We start from the raw sequence: 23,609 nt of genomic DNA, 5'->3' as shown, positions 1-23,609 counted from the left end.
AAGATGAAGCAAAGAACTTTGAAGAGATACACAAGACACAGATACACGCATATTTTGATCCAGGTTCAAAAGGTCCCAAATATTCTAACATGCAAACACATTGAGAAAATAAATATACCACACAATGACTTTACCATTCGCTTATACTCTGTAATTGGGTCATAAACCTTCCAGCCATTCTCCGGAAATATTTCCTTGTAGTCATATGCAAATAATGTCTGGAAAAAAAAAATAATCTTGAAGAATACCATCATGTTAAAGCCACAGGCAACAATAACTAAACAATTAAAATGTTATTGGACTACAAATTACAATGTTTGTGTTGTCCAGTTATGTTTCATTGTCTTGCAATATTAAATGAGAAGAGTCCTCATGGATTATAAGCACCTCAACAGCTCCTGCTGGGAGGCCAAACATTCATACAGTGGGTACAGAATTAAAATAAACATGAAAAATGCAGGAAATATTCAGCTGTTCAGGTCTCATTCGTGGGGAAAAGGGTATTTTTCTGACCTGAATCATTAATTCTGCTTCTCTTCCCACAGATAAGGCTTGGCCCACTTTGTATTTCCAGGATTTTTTGTTTACAATATTTAAGATTTCCATAACCAGCACTTCCGTTTTATTTTCAGCATTAACATTATTTTAAGTTCCTTTCCATTCATTCAAAGGCAACCTTTTTCGGAACATCAGCAACTGTATATTTTTCAATTTCTCCACATAGCCAGCCTTTATAATCTGACTGGTATTGCCATTTTTGCGGTTTGAGATCCCAAACTCACCATACAAAGGTTTCAGAGCTTGCACCGTAAAAACATTAAGTCTTAATGGTTTGCATAAAAGTGACGTTACAGTGGATGCTTCCTCCTGTAGAGAAATCTGGAACGAGGCAGCATAGTTTAAGAATAAGAGACGAGAAACAATTTTTCTCGGAAGGTCGTGGATCTTTGTCATTCTATATCCTTTTGCGACATAGAAGCGAACTGAATACATTCAAAGTCTAGATAGAAAGATTGTGGTCAATACAAGAGTCAATGCTTTTGGTGATCAGACAGGACAGTAGAGCTCAGGCTAAGATCAGCCCTTTCTTTATCTGACTGAATGGCAGAACAGGGTCAAGGGACAATTCAGCCAATGCTTGCACATGTGTTTTTGAAGGAAAGTACTATTTCTCTTTTGGCCACCTAGTCTTTATCATTATTCTGTCCTTTAGTTAAGCATTAATCATTCTCACTTATTTACCAAGATTAATGAAGTTGCTTGGTCGACTGTAATCTAATTCTACAAAAAAGAGTAACCCAAATATTTGAAGAGAAATGCTGGAGTAACGCAGCGGGTCAGGCAGCATCTCTGGAGAAAAGAAATAGGTGACATTTCGGGTCAAAAGCCTTCTTCAGACTGTCCAAATATATGAATCACCTTTTCAGCATAGTTTGTATATTGTCATTTTTCGCTTATTTCACAAATTACTATATTGCATACACACTCGGCCCAATTTGCAACATGTTCCCAAAGTGACCCTGCAGAGAACTTTACACTTAGTATTTTTTTCTGGAACAAGGGGACCAGTCAGTAGAACATTAAATTGACATTGGTCCTAAATATAGTCATTTAAATTTATTAAAATAATCATTACTTAACAGATAATTAAAAAATGTATGTGACAAATCAAAAACTACTTTATAACAATGTCTTCTTTTCATCAGATCATATATACCACATTTTAAAGGCATGCTAAGAACACCAGTAATTAAATATGCAAAAATACCAAGTTATTAGATGTGGGAAATGCATATTTCATTAAGTTCTCAAAAATGGATCGTCTGGTGTGACCTTCTTGTTTATGAGCAAAACGGATGGTCCTAATATCCTGCAATTGGAAAGAGGGATCATTAAACTGACAATATTATTACCCGTCCTTCAAAATTGTCATTTCTTACAGAGATTAAAACTATACAGTGTTGTTGTACAGTCATTTACCTTTATAAGGTTCATGGAAAGTAATACTTTGCTCATGCAGTTAATTGAAGAGGAGGCAGTAATATCTCGACAATCGAGATTGATGTTTTTGAAATATCAGAAAGTTAACATAAATCTTGCAGAAGGCGGCAAATGATTTTAATTAACTTGTATGGATCTACAAATTCAATAAACATTGTAAATGCTAGAATAGAATTGAATCTATGTAATAGATATATTTCAGTAAAACCAGTTATCTGTCGAAAGAATAATTCTACGTTAATCATGGTAACTTACCTCAGCCACTACACCTTGCATTACTAATTAGCAGTGAATAGTCTTTGTAACCACTTATGGTCTCGTCTTATGGTTTATACTTTCCTAATGTGTACATTGTATTGTATGTTACAATATTTACCTTCAGCGGCGCAGCAATTCTGCCATTGGCCGTGTGCGCAATTTTGGCGCCTTTGAGGGGGGGAGGGGGCGGGGTTAAAACGCATTTTTTTCCCTACCTTGTCCTAGATTATATTTGGTTGGAGTGCAAGCTTTTGCTGAAGAATCGTTCCGACGGGCGTTCTGTGTATTTTTGTTTTTAAATCGCCCGACAAGTTCAGTGCTGGAGTAATTTTAAAATCAGCTTCTAAAGCCGTCAACGCCGACAACGGGGACGGATTTCAGGTACGGGACAGGTAAACGAAAGCCATTTATTTTATGTGTAAAAGTGCTCCTTAAGATGCCTTTAATTCACATTTTAAGTTGCGAAACGGTGATTTTTTCCCCCATACGAACCGGCAGTATTTTTGCTGCCGATACGGGTTTAAATTCACTGCAACCGCAACATTCCAAATTATCGCGTTCCAGAAAACCCCACTCGCAAGATGATTTAAATGGCCATTAATTTACAGGTATTAAACATTAAATTCCTTCCATTTGGCCTATAAATTGATGACAATGAGATTTAAAAATTATGTTATATTGTGAATTCTTGTGTGAATGTTATTTGGACACTTAGGCTATTTAAAAATGTTAATCTATTCTTAAGAAATGGATAGATGTTTAGATCTAGTAATTGAATTTTGTAATTAGCTACAATTAGGTAACTAACTAATTATATGCTTTAATTTCAAGTCATCTAAGTAAGATTGTTTCATATTTGTTTCAGAATGCTTCAATCTACAATAACTGACAATTTCTTTCAATTCTCTTAATTTTTAAGAAAGTTATGGGCTTTTGACTGTCCTCGATCACAGCTTTTGTGTTAAGTCAATGGAAAAGCAATAGGGAACAAGGTGCTAATTTCCGAGTATGAAAATGGCCATGACTTTTTTAATACTGAAGATATGAAAGTGAATTAGATATTTTCAAGAGAGAGCTAGATAGGGCTCTTAAAGATAGCAGAGTCAGGGGATATGGGGAGAAGGCAAAAATGGGGTACTGATTGGGGATGATCAGCCAAGATCACATTGAACGGCGGCGCTGGCTCGAAGGGCCGAATGGTTGACTCCTGCACCTATTGTCTATTGACAGTGGAGTTCAGGCTAAGATCAGCCCTTTCATTATCTAACTGAAGGGCAGAACAGGTCAAGGGACAATTTAGCCAATGGCTGCACATTTGTTTTTGAAGGAAAGTACTATTTCTCATTTGGCCACCATGACCCATGGCCATCTGGACTACACTACTTCCCACCCCGCTTCCTGAACGGACTCCATCCCCTACTCACAATTCCTCCGTCTACGCCGCATCTGCACCCAGGATGAAGTGTTCCAAACCAGGGCATCGGAGCTGTCCTCATTCTTTAGGGAATGGGGGTTCCCCTCTTCTACTATAGATGAGGCTCTCACCAAGGTCTCTTCTATACCACTGACTCTGCTCTCGATCCCCATCCTCCCACTCGTAACAAGGGCAGTTCCCCTTGTCCTCACCTTCCACCTTACCAGCCGTCACATACAACAAATAATCCTCCAACATTTTCGCCACCTCCAACGGGATCCCACCACTGGCCACATCTTCCCATCTCCTCCCCTTTCGGCTTTCCGCAGAGACCACTCCCTCCGTAACGCCCTGGTCAATTCGTCCCTTCCCACCCAAACCAACCCCTCTCCCGGCACTTTCCCTTGCAACCGCTACACTTGTCACTTTACCTCCCCCCTTGACTCCATCCAAGGACCCAAGGAGTCTTTCCGGGTGCGGCAGAAGTTAACCTGCACCTCCTCCAACCTCATCTATTGCATCTGCTGCTCGAGGTGTTAGCTGATCTACATCGGTAAGACCAAGCATAGGCTTGGCGATCGCTTCGCTCAACACCTCCGCTCGGTTTGCAATAACCAACCTGATCTCCCGGTGGCTCAGCACTTCAACTTCCCCCTCCCATTCTGAATCCGACCTTTCTGTCCTGGGCCAGAGTGAGGCCCGCCGTAAATTGGAGAAGCAGCACCTCATATTTTGCTTGGGTAATTTACACCCCAGCGGTATGAACATTGACTTCTCCAATTTCAGGTAGTCCCTGCTTTCTCCTTCTTTTCCCTCCCCTTCCCAGCTCTCCCACAGCCCACTGTCTCCACCTCTGCCTTTCTTCTTCCCATCCCCCCCCTCCACATCAGTCTGAAGAAGGGTCTCAACCCGAAAAGTCACCTACTTCCTTTGCTCCATAGATGCTGCCTCACCTGCTGAGTTTCTCCAGCATTTTTGTCTACCTTGTCTTTATCATTATTCTGTTCTTTAGTAAAGCATGAATTATTCTCACTTATTTAATCTCACAAGATTAATGAAGTTACTTTGCTCACCTGTTATCTAATGCCACAAAAAAGTGCAACTGAAATATATGAATCACCTTTTCAGGATAGTTTCTATATTGTCATTTCACAGGTTATTATTTTGAATAATTGCAACGTGTTCCCAGAGAACTCTAATGTTGGGGTGTTCATTCCAACTCCTTCTATACATTCAACGTGGTCATAGAGCCAGTGAGCAGGAGGGGGTGCAGTGAGAGAGGATGCTGCAGAACTCTCGGAGAGAGAACTTCTTCTTCAAATTAGGCATACCTTGAAGCGATTTTGCAGTGCAGCAGCCCACTACACACAGTAATTCTTTTCCTCTAATATAACTAATGTTATTCCCACTGCCCACAAATAGAAACAGTGTATATATGACAAGACCAAAAAACAGTAAACAAATCAACATTGTTAACACAAGCACCAACCTTGCTGAAGATTTCAAGACCATAAGAGTTCTCCCCTCGGCTGGATGCTCCACCAATCTTTTCAACACGACTGATCACACCCAGAGGAACATCAAGAATAAAAGGTGGTTCCTACGAAAATGATATGAAACTAATGTCTCGCGATTAAAGAGATTTCAACTTCAAGAGGAGAATACCACATAAGAGAAAACGTAGATATATCTTCCTACACAAAACATGAACATTAACAAGATACATTAATTTCTATACTATCTGCCAATTCATTTTTAAATGCAGCAAATGTAAAGGCCTGAAAAAAGACACTTCGCATTCGGCATAGTGGCGCAGTGGTAGAATTGCTGCCTTACAGCACCAGAGACCAGGGTTCGATCCTGACTATGGGTGTTTGTATGGAGTTTGTACGTTCACCCTGTGACCTGCATGGGTTTTCACCAGAAGCTCCAGTTTCCTCCTTCACTCCAAAGACGAACAAGTTTGTAGGTTGATTGACTTGGTAAAATTGTAAATTGTCCCTAGTGTGTAGGATAGTGTTATTGTGCAGGGATCGCTAGTCAGCACGGACTCAGGGGGCCGAAGGGCCTGTTTCCGCGCTGTATCGCTAAACTAAACTATTCAGCCAGTTGGAGACTCAAACATGTCATTCAGTGAATTGTCTAACAAGCCCTATAATTAGCCTTCAATTCCATGTTTTAGTTTTCGCCAAGTATCATACAAAGTATGAATTAATGTACTGATCACCTTGTGGAGACCTATATAATTATCATCCGAATCTTGTATTGCTGTCATCTCTTCAAAAAAGATCATTCCAGCTAATGAGGCATCAGCTTTCCTTTACAAATCCATAACACCTGTTTGAGATCCTTAATTATATACTCCAACAATTCCCCAATGATAGATGAATGCTTGTTCTCCTTTTTCACGTTTATTAAAAAGCAGAATGACAATTCAAATTTCTAATCTAAAGGGACGGCTCTGAAGAGAATTATGGAAGATTATGGGTGAAAACACAGATGTCATAAAGTGGAAGCCATGAAATTCTGAGGATTTGTTAATCATACAGTATTAGAGCACAGTAACTGGTCCTCCAGCCCAGCCCATCATGCAGACTGTGATGCCCATATGTGCTGATCCCATTTGTCTGCATTAAGCCAGTATCCCTCTACTCCTCCTGTCTTATCCATTCACTTGTCCAAATGCCTTTTCCATTTTGTAATTGTGTCTGCCTCTACCACCTCCCCTGGCAGCTCACTCCAAATATTTACCGCACTCTGTGGAAAAATGTCCTCAGAGGTCCCTTAAATTTCCTTTCACCTTAAACTTATGCCCTCCAGTTTTAGACTCCACTACCATGGGAAAATAAAAATCTACCCAACTTAGGACCCTCATAATCTTATTAACCTCCAAGGTCATCTGTCAGACACCAAAGCTCCAGTGGGAACAAACAGTCTGTCCAATCTCTCCTAACTAAAGCCTGCTATTCCAAGCAACATCCTGGTGAATTTATTCTGCATTTTTTCTAATAGACAATAGGCAATAGGTGCAGGAGTAGGCCATTCGGCCCTTCAAGCCAGCACCGCCATTCAATGTGATCATGGCTGATCATCCACAATGTCACCACATCATTCCTGTAGCATGGCCATAGAAGTGTACAAAAAATGAAGTGAGCTCTGATCGATGTTTTGATCAGCTTTAACATGATAACTCGCAAGTTCATAAGTCATGGGAACAGAATTAGGCCATTCCGCTACTCTGCCATTCAATAATAGCTGATCTATCTTTCCTTGTCAACCTCATTCTCCTGCCTTCTCCCCATAACGGCACCCTTGCTAATCAAAAATCCGTCAATCTCCGCCTGAAAAATACCCAATGACTTGGCCTGCGCCGTCGTCTGTGGCAATGAATTCCACAGATTCACCACCCTCTGACCAAATAAATTCCTCCTCGTCTCCTTTCTAAAGATATGTCCTTTTATTCTGAGGCTATGTCCTCTGGTCCTAGAACCTCCCACCAGTGGAAACATCCTCTCCACATCCACTCTTTCCAGGCCTTTCACTATTCTGTAAGTTTCAATGAGGTCCACCGACTTCCTTCTCGCCATCGACTCCGGCGACTGTGCTATCCTGCCCCTTCTCGACCTCAGCGCAGCGTCTGATACAGTCGACCACACCATCCTAATTGACCGTTTCCAGTACGGAGTTGGTGTTGATGGCATTGCCCTGAGCTGGTTTGTTTCCTACCTAAAAAACAGGAGTTTCTCTACCAACATAGGCAATTCTTCGTCTTCCCCAGCCTTTTCTGCGGGGTTCCACAAGGCTCTATCCTAGGCCCCATTCTCCTCTCTCTCTACATGCTCCTCCAAGTCATTCAAAGGCATGGCATTTCTTTCCACTGCTATGCAGATGATACACAGCTCTATCACCCCCTGAAACCCAACAACCGGTCTAACTTAAACAGCCTCATGCACTGCCTTGATGATTTAAAATGCTGAATGGCTCAGAACTTCCTCCAACTTAACAAGAGCAAGTCTGAGGTCATCCTACTCGGCCCCTCCGACTCCATCAAAATGATAACAAGCAGCCTTGGAAGCCTTAGTCAAACCCCTCGTCAAAAACCTTGGTGTGATATTTGGCTCCGCATTGAAGTTTGACAAGCAAGTCAACTCTGTGGTAAAAGCTGGTTTCTTCCAGCTTCGTACAATAGCTAAAATCAAATCATTCCTCAAATTCGACGACCTTGAAAAAATCATCCACGCATTCATCTTTTCCCGCCTTGACTACTGCAACGCCCCATACACTGGCATCTGCCAATCATCCCTGTCCCATCTGCAATTGGTCCAAAACACCGCAGCAAGACTTCTGATGGGTACCCGTAAAAGGGACCAAATCACCTCGATGCTGGCCTCTCTCCACTGGCTCCCAGTACAGTCCAGAATCAACTTCAAGCTCCTCTTATTCGTTTACATAGCCCTTAACGGGCTTGCCCCCACTAATATCAAAAATCTTCTAACCCACCATTCTACCTCCAGGTCCCTCAGGTCGGCCTACTTGGGGCTACTGACTATCCCGCGGTCTAGGTTTAAGCTCAGGGGTGACCGCGCTTTTGCGGTTGCAGCACCTAAACTGTGGAATAGCATCCCACTCCTCATCAGAACTGCCCCCACCATCGACTCCTTTAAGTCACGACTCAAAACCTATTTCTACTCCCAAGCATTTTTGAGCCCCTCTGAGGGGGCGCTGTAAACAGTTTATCTATGTATGTATTGTTAGGTCTGTCTACCGTTGTATGTATCAAATTAGTACCTGCACTGATGTAAAGCACTTTGGTCAATGCGAGTTGTTTTTAAACGTGCTATACAAATACATTATTTATTATTATTATTATCCTTCTAAACTCCAGCGAGTACAGCCCCAGTGCTGTCAAACACTCATCGTACATTAACCCAATCATCCCCAGGATCATTCTCGTAAACCTCCTGGACCCTCTCCAGCACATCGTACCTCAGATATGGGGCCCAAAGAGAGTGAGCTTCAAGTTCCTTGGCCTTAATGTTACCTATGACGTGCCACACACCAACCACATTGCTGCGACAAGAAGGAACACCAACACTCTACTTCCTAAGGAAATTTGGCATATCTCTAGTGACTTCTAGATGCACCATACAAAGCTTGGTTTGGGAGCATCACAGCTTGGTTTGGGAACAGCTCAACCCAAGACTGTAAGACATTGCAGAGAGTTGCAGATGTAGCCCAGTGCATCACACAAACCAGACTTCCTACTGTTGACTCCATCTACACTTCATGCTGCCGCGGAAAAGCAGCCAACAAAATCAAAGGCTTGTCCCAGCACGATCATTATTTCCTCTGCCTGCTCCCATCAGGCAGAAGGAACGGAGGCATGAAAGCACATACCACCAGACTTAGGAACAGCTTCTTCCCCTCCGTTATCAGGCTCCTGAATGGTCTTTCTATAAGTTAGGGTACTGTTCAATTCATCTCCACCCCATAGAGGACATTGGAGTTTGTTTAGGAACTGATGTGCTACAATGCTGAGAGCTATATTCTGCACTCAGTAACTTCCCACACCTATAATGTGATGTTCTGTACAATCTTTGACTAAAGGCCATAATGAGAGTTTCATATTATTAGAATGGATGAAATGATTGATAGAAAGGCTGCACACCTGGACCTAGATATTAAGGATACTCGTTGTACATAACAAAAGGTGCCGCAAGTACTGGGCTTCCATATGAGAGTGAATTTAAGACAAAAAGGCTAATAAATTATAGAGAAAAGGCAAAATTTTCAGATAATATACAGAGGATTATCACACAAGAAAACTGCATGATTCATACTCACAAGATGGGTTTGGAATTTGGCCATTTGGATCTTTGCCTGCATATTACTTGAAATTTTAACTTTTGCATATCAATACCATGATTGTGCTTGGAGTAGGAAAACCACAAAACTAAAGGAAGCAGCTGCAAAATGGTGAAGGCCCTTAACCAGTTTAACAGGACAGTTTGGAGATAAGGCAATAATAGAAGGCTAACCAAAGTTGAAAATACCTAAAAGTTGAGATCTGGTATATTCTTTCAAGATTACTCTTGCCAGTTAACGTCTGCATATATTAGAGCCCAGTTAAAAAAAATTAAAACTCACTTAAATGTTGTTTTTCAACATTGAGCTTTCTTCCATCCAGTTTTGATTTTTAGTATCTTGTTACAATTATCCAACACGGCACAAATACATTTTTATAATTACCCGTTCTAAGCTTTTGAAGTACAGTCTGTAGTTTGTAACAGTCAACGTTCCTCTCATAGTGCCAATAAAGGGGCAGATATAAGTAACATCTTTGGCTGTGAAGATAAGATAATTGGGAGTGTTAATTTGTATCACTGAAAAAATCATAATTACATTTCACTCTGCCAAGCATAACATTGCAAATAATAAAAACATTTTCAAGATAGAATAATTGAAATTACGAATTTGCCATTAGCCAGCAAAACACACCCATGGAAATATTTCCAATGACAACAGGCCAAAACTTGCAGAATGTGGCCAGAAGTTTCAAAGGTGATGTTCAGCAGCTCTTCTGCAAATTGTCCCTAATGTGTATGGAGTGGATGAGAAAGTGAGATAACTTAGAACTAGTGTGAACAGGTGATCAATGATTGGTGGGGACTCGGTGGGCTGAAAGGTCTGTTTCCATGTTGTATCTCTGAAAAGGTTGTAGCCATAGGTACAGCAACTAATGTCAAATTTTATTCTAAAATACTTTTGAATACTGTGCTGAAAGGCATAGAAGTTGAAGAACCCCAAATTACAATTATTTCTAGTTTTAAACATTATGAATCTGTTTTGATATTCATCTAAAAATAAAAACACTTAATTAATCATAGTAACACCAGTTAATTTTCTACTTCAGAACAGCGTTTTAAAAGTTGAAGAGATTTGATGCATTCAGCATTGTTTGTACATACCCATATCTTTCATAGATTCTCCTGGTAGCAATGGTGCCTCTTCCATTTGAGCCAGTTTATTGCCATCCCTTAAAACCTAAAACCAGAACATACAAACTTATGACCTGATGTGGCAAGAGAACATTTGTTTCTTAAAGTTAGCTACAGTTAAAAAAAAAGAGAAATATTTCTGTACTACAGGTATTGTCAACAAGCTCCAGTCTAAGGAAACAGAAGGCAGAACCTGATGCTAAGTTACAGTACCAGGCTGCAGTGGTGTAATGCTGAGAAACAACAAAACAAGTGGAGTAACAGTTTAAGTGACTGGTTATTGCAAGGGAAAAAATGCACACAAATACGAATAGGTCTGCAAAAGGCAGGAAAAAATATATATATAATGGCCTGTGGGGAGAAAACAATGAAGAAAACTGGAAAAAACATTAATAAAAAACATTTTAAATAACGAGCTCAAATACAAGATCAATCTGAAATGTTACATCTTGATAATTTCCGATCTGTTGAGTATTTCCTGGTTTTATTTCAATTAATCAGATACTGATTTAATTACAAATTTCATCTGTGTAGGTTTGTTAAGGACAGAAAATGTGAATCCAAATCTTTTTTTAAAGGTCATTAGCATTGTAAACAGCAAGTTTACGTGAATGCTCCTTGTATGGACCTGCAACAGGCTTTGGAAAGATTCCGGAAAGAGAGATCATCAAAAACTTAGTGTGTGCGCAAATGGAATGACTTTGAATAACAATGGTTTGGTCATTAGCTGGTTTGTTCACAAGACAAAACAAAGGAAACAGTGTAATCTACTGATATGACATTTTGTTTATTCAGGAATCTACAGTAATGCAGGTGTTTCCACTGGATATGCTGCAAGAACTGGGATTAAGGAATAAAGATCTTTACAATGAACGTACACATGACAATTGGCAGGCAGAGTAAATCTTGTAGCTGGGAACAGTAAATCAGAGTATAAAGTTCTCAAGAAGTGATTGTCACCGCATGCTCATACAAGTTAGCTGTTCCTTACTAACTCTGTGAAACTAATGGGCCTGTCCCACTTAGGCGATTTTTCAGGGGTTTCTGTCAAGTTGCCAGCAGTCGCCTGAAAAACCGGCAACTGGAACGGCGACTGTCAAAGTGGAACACACACACACACACACACACATGCAAACACATCGCAAAGGCGGGGGCCAGGGCAAGTGGGGGGAGCGCTGTCTGAAATTCACACGGTGCAAAGCCAAGGTTGGCGCTGTAATCAAGACGGCTAGCACAGTGTACGGTAAGTCCTTTAAAAGAGGGAGGGGGGGGGAAAGAAGGGGGGAGAAGGAGGGAGAAGGAGTGGAGACAACTGTTAAGAAGCCAGAGAACTTTTAAGAAGCCAGAGATACACGGCTGTGAAGCTCGGCAGACATTTAACATTACCGGTCGGTTATCCTTGGTTCTGAAAACTACTGCTTACGTTTTCTTCCCCCAATGAGCCAATGAAATTCACTGGTCAGCACCGGCTACAACCTACGAGAACCTAAGAGAACCTTCCACCTCCTGGCGACCCACTAGGACCTCCTTGTGACCCACCTACGGCTCGAGAACTTTTGCTACTCTCCATGGCGGCTTAATTCTAGTCGCCGTTAATTTTTTAACATGTTTAAAAATTCTCAGCGACCATAATGAGGCCACGACTAGTTCCTAGAATGCGGGAACTCCTCACGACCATGAAGGCGACTCCCCGGCAACCACCCGCAAACATGTGGCGAACATGTGGCGACTGCAAAGTCTCCTGCAGTTGCCTAAGTGGGACAGGCCCATAACTCCAATGTCTCCATCCAACATTTTTCTTCATTGCCATACACTTGTGTAGTTGACACACATTGTCTAATTTTCAAAACTATTGTTCCTTTACAGTTTTAAACATCCATGACTAAGTTTGGCATTAATACCACTTACTTATATTACAGGGTACAGTTTTGTATTGTCACATGCTTTTATGATTACTTAATGACTTTAAATAAAGTAGCCATGTTTCAAACCTTTGTTTAAAATTCAAATATTCTTGAACTATATTTCAGTGAATCAGGATGAATTACAAAAAACAATATGCTGGGATTTTTAGTTTGATGCACCTTGGAAAGGGTGCACTGGAGATTTACCAGAATGATGCCTGGAATATGAGGGTATTAGCTACAGGGAAAGGTTGGACATACTTGGATTGTTTTCTCTGGAATGCGGGAGGTTGCGGGGAGACCTAATAACGGTATATAAAATTACGAGGCATAGATAGGGTATAGAGTCAGAACCTTTTCCCCAAGAATGGAAGTATCGAATACCAGAGCACATAACTTTATGGTAAGAGGTGCAAACACACACAGAGGGTGGTAAGTGCCTGGAACATGCTGCCAGGGACAGTGGTGCAGGCACAGACAATGGTGACATTTAAGCAATTTTTGGATAAGCACATGAATATGCAGGAAATAGAGGGATATGGATAATGTACAAGCTGAGATGTGTTGATCTTGCCTTCATGTTGGCACAGCAATTGTTCACTGAGAGCCCTGTTCCTATGCTGCACTGTTCTATGTTGAATGCATATGTTTTGAAGAACATTCATTTTATCACCTCAAACATATCTTCAAATCTGCTGCCAATTTTAATTTGTCCCCTGTCCTTTATTTAATTTCAAAAAAACTTTCAACTGACATGTGCTGTTCTTTAACAAAATGCAAAGGTGTTTCTATTCCATATTCTAATCACCTTTCCCTCGAGTTTTCCTTATTTTGAGATCACTAATTAGGCTTTCAGAAAATACCTTAAATAGCCTGTTCCCCAGTCAGATGCATGTCACACTTCCCCCCCAAAAACTGCACTGAATCAATTTTCTCTATTTATGATAATTTGATCTTCCTAGTCATAGAGCGTGGAAACAGGACCTTTGGCCCAACTTGCCCACACCCGCCAACATGCCCCAGCTACACTAGTCCAAATTGTCTGCGTCTGCCCCAAATCCCTCAAAACCTGTCCTATCCACGTACCTCTCTAACTGTTTCTTAAACGTTGCAATAATCCCTGCCTCAACCACCTCTTCTGGCAGCTCACTACATACACTCACCACCTCCTAGTATATATACAGGTGCACAACCTTTTATCCGAAGATCCAAATAACGAAAACCTCCGAATAGCGGCCATTTTTTCGGTCCTTGAAGAAAGGTCCTTGAAAACGTTCACCGAGGGCGGCCCGCAGAGGTGACAGCGGAACCTCCGTTCGGTCCTCGAAGAAAGGGGAACTAAATCCCCATTCATAATAGAGAAGGTGAGGGTATATTGCGCGGGAGGGTTAATAATTGACAATATGCTGCTGCCTGCCCGCTGAGTTAAAAAGTTCCCACGGTAGACTCACGATACACAGTGTTTCGTGAGTCTTGCGTGGGAACTTTTTAACTCAGCGGGGCAGGCAGCAGCAGATTGTCGCTCGCTTCAGTTTCACCCCACCTACACCCCTCTGCTTCCCGGCCATGTGTGTGACCCCTTCCCTCCCCTCTCCAGCTCCCCGCCCATTGCACCGGCGCGGGGGCTTTGCACTGTCTTCAAGTCGGCGATTGCAGCAGGACCGTGCCAGTCACCGGCGACGTCAGGACCAACGGGACACCGACCCCCAGGCCCACTGCAAGCACAGAGATCCCAGAGACCCACAGCCAGCAGCAGCCCAGCCCCGTTCCAACTCCAGAGGAAAACTGCAAACTGGTCGGAGACGTCAGGACCACCAGAAGCCGTTCCCCGAGCTGCGCCCCCTCATCGGGACACCGACCCCCAGGCCCACTGCAAGCACGGAGATCCCAGAGACCCACAGCCAACAGCAGCCCAGCCCAGCCCCGCTCCAACTACAGAGGAACCTGGGTTGCGGATGACGGGGCGCAGCTCGGGGCGTCGTAGGGGCCCATCGGGGAGCGGGTTCCTGTTGGTCTTGACGTCTCCGGCCACCTGCCATCCTCCGGGAACTGTACCGCCCTTGCAGGAGAGTGGGGTTATTTGCAGTTGCAGAGGGAGGGGGCAAGGGCAGTTCCCAGTCTCAGCTCCAGTCCAGGGGGGTGGCCGGAGACGTCAGGACCAACGGGACACCGACCCCCAGGCCCACTGCAAGCACGGAGATCCCAGAGACCCACAGCCAGCAGCAACTCCAGCCCAGCCCCGCTCCAACTCCAGAGGAACACGTAGGGGCAGAAGCTGATGGTGTGCAAGGTACGTCTTGTTCTTGGGGTGGCGGATGAGGGGGCGCAGCTCGGGCTGTGGGCAAACTGCCACTTGTCGCCGTAGCGGCCCATCGGGGAGCGGATTCCTCTGGAGTTGGAGGGGGAGGGGGGTATTGTGCTGTTTGATCGCCCCAGGGACAGGGAGACACAGCGGCTTTTTAGACTGGTGGGCAATCACTTCCAAAGTTCTGCCCACACAGTCAGTACACCTCTCCTACACTGCATTTCATACAAACATTTATTCTGCAAGAAAAAACTACATTGAAGACTCAAACTCGCGACCGAGTTTACTGCCGGGATCAAGGCGCAAACTCGCGACCTTGCGGATATGAGCCGAGCACTCTACCACTGAGCCAGCCATTAAAATCTACGCTAAAAAAATTCCATTCCGAAGACCGACAAATTCTGAATTACGAAAAGTGTCTGGTCCCAAGGCTTTCGGATAAAAGGTTGTGCACCTGTATATGCAAACTGACATCTCCCGTGATTACTGAATTACTTCCGCTAAAACTTTATTAATACTCTCTCCCATGTTAGTGCTGTTAGGGGGCTTGTAAACCATTCCTACCACTCATTTATACAGTTAATGAATTGGGCTAAACAATGCTCTTTCAGATTTTTAACTTTAATCAGAATACCTAGCCACAAGTACTAAAATAAAACTGTGACCACTTAAAAACTAATAATGATACCGTCATCAAGGAAGACGTTATAGCATGGATAGTCCCTGGCCTGTTGTATGTCCGCAATGGCTGCTGCAATTCCAGAGGTGACAGGAGAAATTGGCAACCTTCCTTTATAAAATGTCTACACATGACATCTGATAAGAACAGGTTAGGATTCTAAAAATTCAGAGTATGAAAAGACATTTTCAAAGTGTGTAACAATTATTGTTGAGACAAACGTTTGGGTCGCTTCAAGCAAAAGTAAGAGAATTGCTCTGCTACCAATAACTTTAGTCAATTTTGCTGTACAGTATGTATTTTGGTTAGGATCTTCCTTGATAATCAAAATTATTTGCTAGAAAAAAAGTTCAAAAATCAAATTTTTATTAGCACCTGTCCGTCCCACCCAAGAAAAATGCAACCAAAGTTGCAACCGATCTTATAAGCTTCTAAATGCAGCATGCAACAAACATGCGCAGATTGAACAAACTTGACCAATAACAGCAATGGCCATTTGGCAAGCAAATCTTTTTTCCCCCCGGAATATTTAACTATGAAATGGATAATAAACCACCACATGTTCCATATTGCCACGGTTTAAAACAAAATCAAACCCTACATATGACAATTTAAGTCAAAGCTAACCCCAACACAAAAGAGGCTTTAAAATATTTTCTCATCCATTTTCTTTTCAAATACTATAAATCAGATCAATATGTGATACCCGTGCCTTGAATCCATTGCCAATGGTTCTAATTAAATGATTCAGAACTAACTAATTTAAAACTGCAGCACACATTGTCATATTTACTAATTATTAACAGTCAATTTTGGTCCATACCATAATAAAAAGACAACAATTATAACTAAATCATACAGGAAATACAAAAAAAGGTGGGAATTTACATGCATGATGGTCTAAAGTGGCTGTCCCACTGTGGCGACCTAATCTGCGAGTTTAGACGAGTATGCCCTCGACTCAAACTCGCAGCATGGTCGACACGAGGTCCTAGGAGGTCATTGGAACTCTCCTTCATGCTCGAGGGAAGTTCCCGATTACTCGTGGCCTCAGCTAGGTCGCGGAAAAATTTTCAGCATGTTGAAAATTTTTCCGCGAGTAACATTTGGTCGGCACGGTTCTTTTTGACTCGTAGTGCAGTGGAGTGGGGCCGCTATTTAGTTACAGGCAGTCGAGGGCAGCTGTAGGCAATCTCCTTCGGGGACCGTGCATTTTGATTGGCTCATTGGAGTTTTCAGGACCAAAGAAAACCGACCGGTAGGTAAAATCCCCGCTAAACTTTAGTATACTTCTTAAAAGTGTCTCCACTCCTTCCCCCCACTTCTCTCCCCCTCTCAAATGGACTTACCGTACACTGTGGCAGCCGTCTTTTGCCTTCCCCGCTTTCCCTGGCCCCCGCCTTTGCGGTGTGTGTGTGTGTGTGTGTGTGTGTGTGTGTGCGCTCGCGGTTTCAACGCGGACAGTCGATCCAGCTCAAGGTTTTCAAGGCGAGTGCCCTCGACCTTGAAGGTCGAAGGCACTCTTCTTAACTCGCAGATTAGGTCGCCGCAGTGGAACAGCCCCTTTACTCTAGCCTTGTGCAATTCCTGGTTGAGGCACCAATGACATGCTTAGCTATATCGAACAGTAATAAGTAACGTTCTGTGGCTCTTTATTTAATCCTTCTCAAGGGACACTTATCTACAGGTTTGCTATTAAATACATGCAAATCTAGCATTTAGTACACAAGCTTGAAAGCATTAAAAAATGCTTTGAATGCTGATCCCTTAGTATATTTTTAGGTACAGAATGAGTTTGCTGGCATTTATGTGAATTTATCAAAAACAAATATAGTGAAATGCACCATAAGGAACAGTTACCTACCCTGAAATCAGAAGAAAAATCTGCCGAAGAAACAGACTCAGAAGACATAACGGTATCGGCCTTGTGGTACACGGACTGCTCAGATACAGACGAGGAGGCACTATGGAAAGAAAGGACAAAGTTTGTTGAGACGAGAAGCTACTTTAGGCAGCAATTCATATTCTATAGTGTAAAATAACCTCAAACTAGAACCAACCTTGATTTCATAGAACATAGTAGAGTGCAACACACACAGGCACAGGCCTTTTGGCCCACAATGATTCACAAAACATTGCAGTATGCTGCACCACAATTTCAGCTATGATCAAATTATTCATAACATGGTGAATAGTGGAAGCAACATGTTAACAATAGCTACCCTACACTTGGGTCATGCAAAATGGATGGTCAAAATCAATGAACAGAAGACTCCAGGATCATCACCCCCATCCTGTGCAACCACTGAGGTTGAAGTCCAGTACAAAATGTTCCTCCTTTGCGTTCTCCTGGGGACCCTGCCATTCATTCCATAACAATTTTCAATCACTTCAGTCTCCTCCAATTCTTGCTTGTCTATTCCTATCAATGTCTTATTCCCTTCTCCTTGTACACTTTGGTAACACTTCCTAACTTTATCCAACATCCTTATGGTACTCAATTCCACATTCCTTAGATTTCCTCATGACTTTCTTATATTAATGGTTTCTGATGTTACAGTCTAATGCCTTTACTATCAAAACAATTCATAACCTTAAATAATTCTACTAGGACACCCAAGTTATACCTTTTCGCACAAACTCCTGCAAGTTCATTCATTCTGACAGCACCAATGTAAAGTTATATTCTGTATTCTAATCACCAATCACTAATTGTGCCTCTACAGCAATGCTTCTCAAATGCTTCTTCAATGTTACTCCATATGAACATTAGAAAGCTTTATAACCCCAAAGTAAGTGACAAGAAATCTAACTCTAGTAATAGTGCCCGGAAAACAGCAGCAAGTATTTCATGGTTCTGATTCGGATCCAGTGCAGATGACAAATAAATGCCTTTGCTCTCTCTTTAAGTGTCCTAGCAATCCCAAATGGGTGTATGAATCACTGCTCTGTAATTCTATTATTCCAACTCCAGAACCACATATAGTACTGTATAGTTTAACCAAGGTTCGCCTGAAAAACCGGGAACTGTAACGGCGACTGTTACAGTGTTACAAGATTATCCTTGGTTCTGAAAACTCATGCTTACGTTTTTTTTCCCCAATGAGCCAATGAAAATGACCGGTCAGCAAAGGCGATTAACTAAAACTACCTACGACTACCTCGACAACCCATAACTACATGGCGACCCCACTACAACTGCACCTACGACTACAGGATTATCGATTTTCTCCATGGTGACCAAATTTTTCTGCGACCATACCGAGGCCGCAACTAGTTCCCAAAATGCGGGAACCCCTCGCGACCATGAAGGAAACTCACCAGAGACCACCAGCGAACATGTAGCGACCATGTAGCGATCATGAGGCGAGCGCAGAGATCTCCTGCACTTGCCTAAAAAGTCGCCTAAGTGGGACAGGCCCATTAGGTTTAAAATAGTAAAAGTAGCAATATCTATTTGCAACAGTTGGTGAGTTGATAACCAGATATGACAAATTTAATACCCCAAAGCTGTCAGAAGATTTTGTTTTATATGTCATTAATCAGTAGTGCAAGCAGAATCCAAAATAGTTTGCAAAAGAAAACAGATAAAACGTAAGAAAGAAAATATTACCAGTAAAGAGTGAATGGAATAAAATGGTTAACTTTCTTGGAAATCTGACATATGCTCCAAGTCAAATGGCTCTTTTAAACATAAGATTTTTCAATGCTCTCCTTCTACCCAAATAGCAATTCAAAGCAGAACAATTGGATCCAGTGTTGCAAAAACAGATTTCTCACAATGCAGCCAGACAGGGTTAATGAATAAAGCGATAGAAATGTCGCTTTTTAATAAAATGTCCTGATCAACATAACAATTGAAAATGCAAATGCAGTCAACAAGGATTTCTTCTCACAGATAATGAAGCAGCATTCAGACCAAATCCAAGGCAAAAGTCAAATTCTGATCTCCCAAGGCTAAAAACAGTCAAGCTGCACTGTGATGGTTATTTCATCAAGCATTGGATACCTTAATGCAAAGACATAATGGTTTAATTATAAAATTCCCCAAATATAAAGAGCAAATGGAAAAAAAAACTTGCTTTGAAAAATGTTGAATAGATCATTGCAATCTCCCTTTAAAAAAAACCCATCCTTTGAAAGGAAATGCCATGCAAAATGTCATATTTTAAATTGGGGAACGAACTGCAGAATCTTCGGATTTCAGCAAAGAAGGCAAGTGAAAAATGAGGTATTTGCAGGATCCACATCAGATTCTTATACTCTCACACAACGACAAACTTTCTCTCAAGGGCTTCACAAATAATCACTTTAAAACATTGACAGCACGATCCCATAAACAAAAATAAAATAGATCTTGTCTTTTGTTAATGTTGTTTGAAGGGGTCCTGTTAATTATGATACCAAAAGAATTGCTTCTTCATATCCGACTCAAGTTCACAAAGATTTTTATATTTAGCTTCTGAGAAAAATATAACATTAGTCGTGACTTGGTGCTCAAAAGCTGAAGGGCTGAACCCACACGCCTCTAACATTGAAAGAAACACTATGAGCATTTCTCCACAACATATAGAAAGCTAAAAAAGAAATGTTGTCAACACTGTACAAAAAACAAAGAAAAGTTGCAATGTTCATTGAGGAAACGACCTACAAGAAATGAAACTGGACAATCTAGATTTAGCTAGATTGTTGAAATCTCTGCACACACAGCACTTTCAAATTCACTAACAGGACATCTCATCCCTTTGATCCTGCATAGAATCCTGGTGATCAATGGTTGGAGTTCCACCTTCAATATCAGGCAGTAAGAAAATCACATACACAGGTTCTATTACATTGTTGGACCTCTGTGGGCTGGGAGTTATGGTGTTTGGGCTATTGATGGCCTTCATAGCATTGAAGAACCTGTGCTCGTCAAGGCTGTCAGTGATTTGCTGTGTCTCTCCAACTCTATCCACTGTCTACGATAGACACAACAAGGCTCTCACAACTTTTTTTCAAGAAAGGTCAGCACTCATCGGACAGGGACGGTATCATTGATGAAGCTGAATTTTAGTTAAAATATAAGAAGATATTAAAATAGGTTTCTGGGCTAGCTTACAGCTTATATTTAGTCTCAAATTAGGCTTGCCTCAGGTTGCAGTGTGTGGGATAATAAACACCATAACATTGTCTCCCAAGTGACAAGCAGAGAGGAGAAGCTAGAGAGATCTCTTTGAAGAAAGATGCCATAAACCAAATGGCCAATGTTATGGGGGAGGAGGCGAGAAAGGAAGAGAGAAACAGCTAGTCACATCTTTGAAGTAAGATGCCATAAACCAAATGGCCTATGTTTATGAGGGACCAAATGACAGCGAGGAAGCAGCGAAACAGCTAGGGTGATCTCTGTGAAGATAAAATGGCATTATCCAAATAGCCAATGTTTATGAAGGACGAGAGAGGAACAGGGAAGTGGAAAGATAAAATGTCGTAAACCAAATGGCCAATGTTATCTTGTACTATGTAAACAAAGGCCTTTGATGTGATGCATTCTGTGGAAACCTTTTCCTGTACCTCTGACCATGACTAATGTCTGTGAAATGTGCTAAGGGGACAAAAAAACCCTATTTAAGGCAATGTAATTCTGTTGTTCAGAGGAGGTGAACGGAGGACGGTCAAGTGTCTGTAATGGTTACTTGACTGGAGTCCTCCCTCCTTCCATCGGCCGATGTTAAGTAAAGTTTTGATCTGGTCTACCAAACAGTTTGTGTGGTGTCTGTTTATTAAGAAGCGAACCTGGTTTAGTAGTTAATAAAGTAGCTTTTTCATTGGCGTAGTTATGCAGGCCTCGCTGGGACCACATCAACAGCTGACTGTGCAAGAGGTTGCAGAGGTTGCCGGGATTGGAAGGGAGATAACTGAGCTCTATCGGCCCCCTTGTAAGACCGACTCCCTAGAAACTCCCGGGAACGTCTGTGATCCTTCAGCGGACATTGAATTGGTTCCCTGCCGAGGTTCTTAGAAACAGACACAGGTAAGACCAGTTGGGCTTTATATGTTTTTTTTTTAAGAAGGGATTGTGTATGTATTTTTAAGACAGAATTGTGCATGTATTTTTAAGAAGGGCTTGTGTATATTTTTAAGAAGGACTTGAGCGGTTTCTCTTTCTATCTCTCTTTGTTTTCTTTTTTTTTTTTAATCTATCTCTACTAAGGGCTCATAGGCCTCATTGAGACATCCGTGATTTGTCGGGTTGAGAATGGGGGGTTGAGGTGTGCGTCTGGCTTATTGAGACATCTGAAGAGTTGTCGGATTCAGAAATAAGTGGCGTTGTATATTAAAGATTTAAGAAGTCTGCCAGGTTGAGAAACGGGGGTCTTGGATAGCGGGTCTGCTTCGTTGAGACACTTGGGGCTTATTTTAAGAGTTAAGGAGTCTGCCAGGTTGAGAAACGGGGGTCTTGGATAGCGGGTCTGCTTCGTTGAGACACTTGGGGCTTATTTTAAGAGTTAAGGAGTCTGCCAGGTTGAGAAACGGGGGTCACGGATAGCGGGTCTGCTTCGTTGAGACATTTGGGGCTTATTTTAAGAGTTAAGGAGTCTGCCAGGTTGAGAAACGGGGGTCACGGATAGCGGGTCTGCTTCGTTGAGACACTTGGGGCTTATTTTAAGGGATAAGACGTCTGCCAGGTTGAGAAACGGGGGTCTTGGATAGCGGGTCTGCTTCGTTGAGACACTTGGGTCGTATATTAAAGAGTTAAAAAGTCAGCCAAATTGAGAAACTGGGGTCTCGAGTAGCGAGTCGGCCTGGTTGATATATTTGGAACGATTCGGAATTAAGAAGTCTGTTTTCTCTTTCTCTTCCTCTTTCTTTCTATCTATCTATGGGGAATGCTCTGGATAACAGTCCAACATATGTGTTATTTGAATCCTAGGTATAATAAGAAATGTAGAATGTTAAGTTACAAGTTGACCAAATGGTTAATGGATGAAGCCTGGCCAGTAGGGGGAACATGGAATGTAGAGATGTTGATATGGGAAAGGAAGACAGGAAAGAAATGGAAGAAAGGAATTAAAACATGGAAAGCAGGAACAGAGGAGAAGCATGAGGAAAGTAGAGTTCGAAGTTAGATGGATACTGTATGTAAGAAGGGTATAGAGTTAAGAAACAAGGAAAGCACTAGGAAAGGATGGAACGTATTGCAACTAGAATGCCAGTGGGCAGAGGAACAAGAGGAAATAATTAAAAGACAGACAGGAGGTGAGAAACAGGTGATGGTTAGTAAAAAATAAACCCAGTACTGGTAAATCCTCTGGAGGAGACTTCATGTCTGGCACGACGACCCTATTTGGTAATGAAGATGAGGAGTTAGATAATTTTGGGAGATGTCCACATGTCCACCTATGCCCTACCAGTAGCAATGGCATACTTACCTGGGACAGTTCCGTCAGTAACATCCCTATACCTTGAAGTTCTGACCTTACAAAGCTCCCCAGGATTGGGAGCACGGGAATGCCTTTCTGTGCGTAATTTGTTTAACGCATTGATGCTACCAGAACAGCTGGTCATTGTTAAATGTACTGCACACACTGGTGCTGGGGACCCTATAGCAAAGGACAATGAATTTGCTGATAGTGTATCCAAACAGGCAGCCTGTACATCCAAATGCGTAGTGACAGCACGTAAACAGATGCTAGCAAATAGAACGGTCTTGCCAAACATGAAGGAGGTATGTACATTACAGAGGGACGCCTCTTATATATAATAATAACTATGGAAACAGGAGGGCTGTGCCATTGATTCAGCACACCCCGCTTGGACAAGTTGGTGTATTCGATACATTTTTACCCGTCTTACCCATGCTGGTAAGGAGGGAATGATAGGATAACAAAGGAAACGTGGTGGATAGGATAACAAAGGAAACGTGGTGGCAGGCCTCTGAATGTAAAATTTGCCAACAAAGTAATCCAGGCAAACCATTTTAAGATACCCTCAGGGGTGACGCCAATGCCATCACGATCATTTGAATGCATACAGATTGATCTTATTGAAATGCCAAAGGGCCCAGTGT

General features: G+C 42.0%; 1 protein-coding gene across 2 annotated transcripts in view; it reads right to left on the bottom strand.

Annotated features, from left to right (window-relative positions):
• mtmr2 (myotubularin related protein 2) overlaps positions 1 to 23,609 on the bottom strand; it is a 59,351-nt gene that overhangs the window by 25,231 nt on the left and 10,511 nt on the right. For both annotated transcript variants that reach the window (XR_004412299.1, XM_033022375.1), the window contains exons 2-7: positions 17,424 to 17,523; positions 10,642 to 10,717; positions 9,923 to 10,017; positions 5,163 to 5,273; positions 1,769 to 1,870; positions 135 to 218 (exon numbers count right to left, since the gene is read on the bottom strand). Coding sequence is in view for 1 of the 2 variants with exons in the window: in XM_033022375.1 (XP_032878266.1) it covers positions 135 to 218; positions 1,769 to 1,870; positions 5,163 to 5,273; positions 9,923 to 10,017; positions 10,642 to 10,717; positions 17,424 to 17,523 (568 nt within the window). In the remaining variant the exon portion in view is untranslated. The remainder of the gene's footprint in view (positions 1 to 134; positions 219 to 1,768; positions 1,871 to 5,162; positions 5,274 to 9,922; positions 10,018 to 10,641; positions 10,718 to 17,423; positions 17,524 to 23,609) is intronic.

The sequence above is a fragment of the Amblyraja radiata genome, chromosome 6, assembly GCF_010909765.2.
Source record: "Amblyraja radiata isolate CabotCenter1 chromosome 6, sAmbRad1.1.pri, whole genome shotgun sequence".
Lineage (NCBI taxonomy): Eukaryota > Metazoa > Chordata > Chondrichthyes > Rajiformes > Rajidae > Amblyraja > Amblyraja radiata.
The sequence above is the reverse complement of the archived record's forward strand: the minus strand, read 5'-3'. Positions and strand labels throughout refer to the sequence as shown.